Below are 7,596 nucleotides of genomic sequence, written 5' to 3' on the forward strand. Positions count from 1 at the left end.
GCGTGTGCTCAGATGACAATCTGAGGGATTTGATCTAACAGGGATCATAAGGTGTTGGGTGTTGAGTCCATGCCAACTCGAGTGCACAGTGACAGGAGACAAGCTAAATACTAAGAAACTCTAAAATTCATTCAAAGATTGTCCTTTTTGCTCAAGTTGTTGTCAATAATATAATTTGTATAGAAAATAGCAAAGAATGCAAAATAGGAGCACTTTCACAACTGGTGAACACACAAGTTTTGGACCCCACTGTGAGCACACATACATACACGTACCCATAACAGCCAAACAAAAATGAATGAATGAAGTTACTAGACAATCAGTGTAATCACTGTGGCAATATGATCTGATAATTATATTCTTCACACACTACTAAAATGTTTCCTCATTGTTTCTTTGGATGGCTAATGGTTCTAATGGGAAAGAATCTTTAAGACTGTAGTATGCCATTCACATTTGTTTATTTGGCTGAAGCTTTTATAAAAAGTGACTTACAGCTAAGACAGGTTGAATTTGAGGAGTTAATGTTAAGGGTTTTGCTCAAGGACCCAACCATGGCAACTTGGTGGTGCTGACGTTTTGAACTCACAACCTTCCTATCAGTAACTGAGAACCACTGAGCCACCATTTACCCATGTGACAGTACATGACAGTAAATCTGTACATTTTTAATGTGCCTGCATAATGCAATGTGTAAATAATGTAATATCTGAAGCATAAATCGAGTATAATCTCATCTGTTACTGTTTAATTATGTAATGTGTATCTTGTCAGTAGGCCCATTCACGATTACTGTAACACTACAGAAACCCATTCAGAGACTTAACTGCACTTTGTTTGTGTACCAGTAATTTGCCACTGCCACATCTTACAACAGAGTTTCCTAAATTAATTCATCAATGATGAATACATGATTCAGGACTATTCTTTTTCCTTTTTAAACTCCTTAAGGACTCTTTTAAGCACCCAGTTTGGGTATGAGTTAAAGAATCCTTCCCAACTCTCCTTATAAAATTCACTTTTTCTTGGTAAAACAAAACCTTATTTTCTTGATATAACCTGCTTTGAGATCTTTCCATCAGTGACTATGGAGGAGCATGCAATCTTATTTCCCATAACACTGATTATAATTCATGATCAGATATGAATGTATCTAAACATATTACTCTTTTCTATAAAGATCATGGGGAAACAGAACAGCAAGCTAACCCCTGAGGTGATGGAGGACCTGGTGAAGAATACAGAATTTAATGAACATGAGCTAAAGCAGTGGTACAAGGGCTTCCTGAAAGATTGTCCCAGCGGTAAACTAAACTTGGATGAATTCCAGCAATTATATGTTAAGGTAAGTAAATTTTAATGGTGTTTCATTATATAGCCATATTTCTTACATTATAGGTTTGTCTATCAACTGCCACAATGTAAGCCGAAATAATTCAATAGACACATGCTTTACTCAGCGAGAAACCAACCAAGGTTCAGCTGTAAAAACTAGAATAGCATGACAATGTATTCCACGATATAATTCACCTGAATTATACACTTCATTACACTCACCTGCGTGTGTAAATAGAACATTTTTATCATGTTGTCTTTTTTTATTTCTGACAATAATGTGAGTGAGAGCGGCACGGTGGTGTAGTGGTTAGCGCTGTCGCCTCACAGCAAGAAGGTCCGGGTTCGAGCCCCGTGGCCAGCGAGGGCCTTTCTGTGTGGAGTTTGCATGTTCTCCCCATGTCCGTGTGGGTTTCCTCCAGGTGCTCTGGTTTCCCCCACAGTCCAAAGACATGCAGGTTAGGTTAACTGGTGACTCTAAATTGACCATAGGTTTGAATGTGAGTGTGAATGGTTGTCTGTGTCTATGTGTCAGCCCTGTGATGACCTGGCGACTTGTCCAGGGTGTACCCCGCCTTTCGCCCATAGTCAGCTGGGATAGGCTCCAGCTTGCCTGCGACCCTGTAGAACAGGATAAAGCGGCTAGAGATAATGAGATGTGAGTGAGACACAAGAAACACTTCTGAAAGGAATACTTCTAAATTGCTTTTTTGGCATTTTGAAGCATTTCAAGTTTGCTTTTTCACAGAAACTGGATCTGATTGCTGTATGCTGTACTTCCAATGTTAAAATAATCGTCCTGTTGAGTGTGCAATCAGTTTTCTCTCTGTGATGTTCAGTAATACCAGTGTAAATCTTTCAGTGTAAATTATTCAATGTACCTGCTGTTTTCCATATTCACTCCTTAACACCACAAGTAACGAGTGCATCTCAAACAATGAATATCATGAAAAAGTTCAATATTTTCCATCAGTTATTTAAGAAAGTGAAAATTTAATATATTCTAGACTTATTACACGTAAACTAAAATATTTCAAGCACTTTTCTAGTTTAATTTTGATAATTATGGCCTACAGTACAAAACATAAACATATCTCAAAATATTAAAGTATTTCATAAAGTATTTCTGCTCCGGTTTCCCCCACAGTCCAAAGACGTGCAGGTTAGGTTAACTGGTGACTCTAAATTGACCGTAGGGTGTGAATGTGAGTGTGAATGGTTGTCTGTGTCTATGTGTCAGCCCTGTGATGATCTGGCGACTTGTCCAGGGTGCACCCCGCCTTTCGCCCGTAGTCAGCTGGGATAGGCTCCAGCTTGCCTGCGACCCTGTAGAACAGGATAAAGCGGCTAGAGATAATGAGATGAGATGAGTATAAATACCGTGTATCTCTTGGTCTAGTTCAGTGCACACAACCACAATCATGGGGAAGACTGCTGACTTGACAGTTGTTCAGAAGACGATCACTGACACCCTCCACAAGGAGGGCAAGCCACAGAAGGTCACTGCTGAAAAGGCTGGCTGGAAAAGGTGCACAAGCAACAGGGATGATCGCAGCCCTGAGAGGATTGTCAAGAAAAGTCAATTCAAGAACTTGGGAGAGCTTCACAAGGAGTAAACTGAGGCTGGTGTCAGTGCGTCAAGAGCCACCACGCATAGATGTCTTCAGGAAAGGAGCTATGACTGTTGCCTTCCTAATGTCAATCCACTCCTGAACCAGAGACAACGGCAGAAGCATTTTACCTGGGCTAAGGAGAAAAAGAGCTGGACTGTTGCTCAGTGGTCCAAAGTCCTCTTTTCAGATGAAAGTAAATTTTGCATTTCAATTGGAAATTAAGGTCCAAGAGTTTGGAGGAAGAGTGGAGAGATGTTTGAACGTGTTTGAAGTCCAGTGTGAAGTTTCCACAGTTTGTGATGATTTGGAGTGGCCTGTCATCTGCTGGTGTTGGTCCACTGTGTTTTATCAAGTCCAAAGTCAATGCAGCCATCTACCAGGAGGTTTTAGAGCACTTCAGGTTTCAATCTGCTGACAAGCTTTATGGAGATGCAGATTTCCTTTTCCAACAGGACTTAGCACCTGCCCACAGTGCCAAAACTACTACCAAATGGTTTGCTGACCATGATATTATTGTGCTTGATTGGCCAGCCAACTAACCTCACCTGAACCCCATAGATTCTCTATGGGGTATTGTCAAGAGGAAGATGAGAAACACCCAACCCAAAAATACAGATGAGCTGAAGGTCACTATCAAAGCAACTTGGGCTTCATTAACACCTCAGCAGTGCCACAGGCTGATTGCCTCCATGTCACGCCACACTGACGCAGTAATTCATGGTAAAGGAGCCCCAACCAAGTACTGAGTGTATAAATGAACATACTTTTCAGAAGTTGGACATTTCTGTATTGTAAATCCTTTTTTGATTGATCTCAGGAAATATTCTAATAATTTGAGATACTGGATTTCTGATTTTCATGAGCTTCAAGCCATAATCATCAAAATTAAACAAAAAAATGCTTGAACTATCTCACTTTATGTGTAATGAATATAGAATATATGAAAGTTTACCTTTTGAATTACATTAAGAAAACATGAACTTTTTCATGATATTCTAATGGTTTGAGATGCACTTGTATATGTCCAATAAACCAGCTAGTTACTGCACTTGGTGCTCATCAAGATGATTTGTCTATGTGCATACCTCACTGTAGGTGTATCTGGAGTGTTCCATGTATTTAACACAGCAGGACTCTACTTTTCTAAATTCTCGATACATTCTGGTCATCAGTGTTTTCTTAAGATGGACTGCTTTGTTATTGATAATTTCTTCTACCAGAGAAATGCAAAATGGCAGCACCAGACTGAAACAAAGCTGTTATGGTATGATACTGGTACATAAATCATCTCATCTCATAATCTCTAGCCGCTTTATCCTTCTACAGGGTCGCAGGCAAGCTGGAGCCTATCCCAGCTGACTATGGGCGAAAGGCGGGGTACACCCTGGACAAGTCGCCAGGTCATCACAGGGCTGACACATAGACACAGACAACCATTCACACTCACATTCACACCTACGGTCAATTTAGAGTCACCAGTTAACCTAACCTGCATGTCTTTGGACTGTGGGGGAAACCGGAGCACCCGGAGGAAACCCACGCGGACACGGGGAGAACATGCAAACTCCACACAGAAAGGCCTTCGCCGGCCCCGGGGCTCAAACCCAGGACCTTCTTGCTGTGAGGCGACAGCGCTAACCACTACACCACCGTGCCGCCTACATAAATCATTAGCTTAGGAAATGCACCTTAGTGATTTTTATAATGAACATAATTGAGCTTGTTTCTTGCAGTTCTTCCCTTATGGTGATGCATCAAAGTTTGCACAGCATGCCTTCAGAACCTTTGATAAGAATGGGGATGGTACTATTGACTTCAGAGAGTTCATATGCGCCCTGTCCATCACATCACGAGGAAGCTTTGAGCAGAAACTTAACTGGGCCTTCAACATGTATGACCTAGATGGAGATGGCAAAATCACTCGAGTGGAAATGCTGGAAATTATAGAGGTATGTAGACAGTCTACCACTGTTCAATAGTTTTTGCATTTATATTTACAGCATTTATCAGACAACCTTATCCATGGTGACAGAAGATACCCTTATCTAGAAGACATACAGGTTGTTTTTAAAACACTTTGATTAAACTTTGATTACATTATAGTTCTGGAGGAAATTCTTCTGGCCCAAGCTTAGTGAATCACTTAAACATGCGACTTGGTGGGATATGACACTGCCTTGTTTCTTCTTTATTTAGGATTTTCATCAACATAACAGATATACAAGTTAGACGTCATGATGCTTTGAACCAGTTGAGGGGAACGTATGTTTCGAACAGTTTCAAACCTGATCTTTATCAGACAGGTGCATTTTTATTTGCAGTGATCGTGTCTTATTGTTTTGTTTTGAGAGCCTGTTGTTGTCAGACATACAGATCAAAGATCAACAGAAACAGGATTTTGTTAAAAATATGAAAAAGGTAATTAATTAAAAAAGAAGAAGAAGACATAGACATGCCACAAAAGGAGCATGAGGACATCAAAGAAAGAAATACAACTGGCTTTCTAAGCTAGGGATAAATGTGAGGCTTCAGTTATGCTTACTCATTTAATAGATGCTTTGCCCAAGGCAGAATCTAATTTCAAAAAATGTATCCTGAGTACTTTGTATGCAGTATAAACTTGAGATGAAACATTGCTTACTGTATGTGTGATTAGTGTTTTCCATTCCAACATTCTGTGTTCACATTGGAGCTAAAAACATGATTGTTCAACAGCCATCAATATGGTTCAATATCAGAATATTTTCAGACAGAAAATGTAGAAAAGATAAATTATATCTGTGTCAGGTCTCAAGTCTACCTCATCATAGTACCTGTTTACTAATGGCACAAATGTTTTTTTTGGCAGCAGATACAATAAAATGCATTGAAGCTCACTGGATATTCATAACATTCAGAATTCAGTCATGTTTTGTGATATTCACAGTAAAACAGGTAGTTACACTGTACAAGAAAATTCTTACTCTGCGTTCCTTTTGGTTAGCAGCAAAATATGGATATTATAAATTAGTTAGAAATGGGGTAAAGAGTGGGAATCTCACTTGACTTAAACAGACAAAGCTGTTCCCAAAGCTGAAGTCTAAAAGGTGCCAAAATGAACTGAAATTAAAGCTGGCTCTGGTTCAGACATGACTTAGATGAAAGTGCAGGGACTATTTTCACACACAAGCATTATGCATTAAGCATTTTTGAAAACAAGGTTTACTTTCCAGTTTTACAGCAATAAATTAAGAGGAGATCAAAGTAAAAGGTGACAGTTTGGGTGGCCATAAAGGGAATAAGGATATAACACGTTCCTTTTCTTTAAAGGCTATTTACAAAATGGTTGGCACTGTGATCATGATGAAGATGAATGAGGACGGCCTGACACCAGAGCAGAGGGTGGATAGAATCTTTAGCAAGATGGATAAGAACAACGATGACCAAATCACTCTCGATGAGTTTAAGGAAGCAGCAAAGAGTGACCCGTCTATTGTACTGCTTTTGCAGTGTGACATGCAAAAGTGAGGGTATGCAGATCAGCATTCTCTGGACTGAATATGTTGTAATGTTTTATTTGTGCTCAGCCAATTTCCACAAGATTACAATGAATTATATTTGGACTATTCAGATGAATCTGCTTCTTGTGGTTGAAATTCTAGTATGCATGAGAATATCAAATGCTAAGAGTTATAAATCTTAATTTAATTTCAAATTTGCAACAATGTACGGTGTGCAAAATAAATGAGCCATTTTCATTGTTCCATCGTTAGTCAGTGAAGTGCTCCACAGTAGGCATCACATTTCTAGCTACAATACTTACAGATCATATTTACCACAGTAGCTACTGTATTTCCTACGGTGGTTCAGGCAGTAAAAACAGTCACTTTAAATGTTTCAAGTTCTATCAAAACCGTATGATCTTAAAAATCAAGGAGGGTAGAGGGGTTAAATTAGCCTCCCAAATGTGCTTGTTCCTGATTATAAATGTAAGTTATTTGCATGCATGTACTAAGTGTAAAGTTTAATCTTTATCTCTTCTTTTGGCAACCTTGACAAATAATATAAGGAGGCCTTATAAATGAGAACATTAACAATACTAATGATGTGCGAAATTTACACGTGATTCATCAGCCCATTAGATATCTTCCCTTGGATGCATGTTTCTCCCAGAAACCTACAGTGTGTATTTGTATAAGCTATCTGTAAGGGCAACGATATATTGTGCATCTTGTCTTGGACCAACTTAGCTTTTATGTGTAAAGACTCAAGTAGCTTTAAACAGATATACACCGAGTTGACATTTTATCAGCTACACCGATCTAGTGCCTAATAAACTGGCAACTCAGTAGATATAATTTTTACCATACACACCAAATTGCAGTCCACAAGATACTATTTAGATGTATCCATTAAACCAACAGCACCGTGTCTTGAATGGATATGGAAAACTGGAATATAAATGACGGCTGCCCAACCACATTACATACATTGCTTTTTATTTACACATTAATCATATCAGCGTGTGTATGTGTATGAATGTAAGTGATGAATTCTGAGAAGTCAGTTGTCCCATACAAGTTCTTTCTATGGAGGACTGTATTAAGCTTGTGCTTCCCATAATAAAGAAGCAATCAACAGCAAATGTGCTTGGTACAGAAATTCACTC

The 7,596-nt window shown here is 39.1% G+C and overlaps 1 protein-coding gene across 2 annotated transcripts; it reads left to right on the forward strand.

Annotated features, from left to right (window-relative positions):
• Nucleotides 1–1,183: 1,183 nt before the first annotated feature.
• vsnl1b (visinin-like 1b) lies at nucleotides 1,184–6,455 on the forward strand. Of its 2 annotated transcripts, XM_060934520.1 has the most exons (3): nucleotides 1,184–1,345; nucleotides 4,682–4,897; nucleotides 6,258–6,455. In XM_060934520.1, exons 1-3 carry the CDS (start codon nucleotides 1,184–1,186, stop codon nucleotides 6,453–6,455), a joined length of 576 nt encoding a protein of 191 aa, XP_060790503.1. The 2 variants fall into 2 exon arrangements, with proteins under 2 accessions (XP_060790503.1, XP_060790504.1); XM_060934521.1 differs by lacking the exon at nucleotides 4,682–4,897.
• Nucleotides 6,456–7,596: the final 1,141 nt, after the last annotated feature.

The sequence above is a fragment of the Neoarius graeffei genome, chromosome 11, assembly GCF_027579695.1.
Source record: "Neoarius graeffei isolate fNeoGra1 chromosome 11, fNeoGra1.pri, whole genome shotgun sequence".
In the NCBI taxonomy this organism is placed as follows: Eukaryota; Metazoa; Chordata; class Actinopteri; order Siluriformes; family Ariidae; genus Neoarius; species Neoarius graeffei.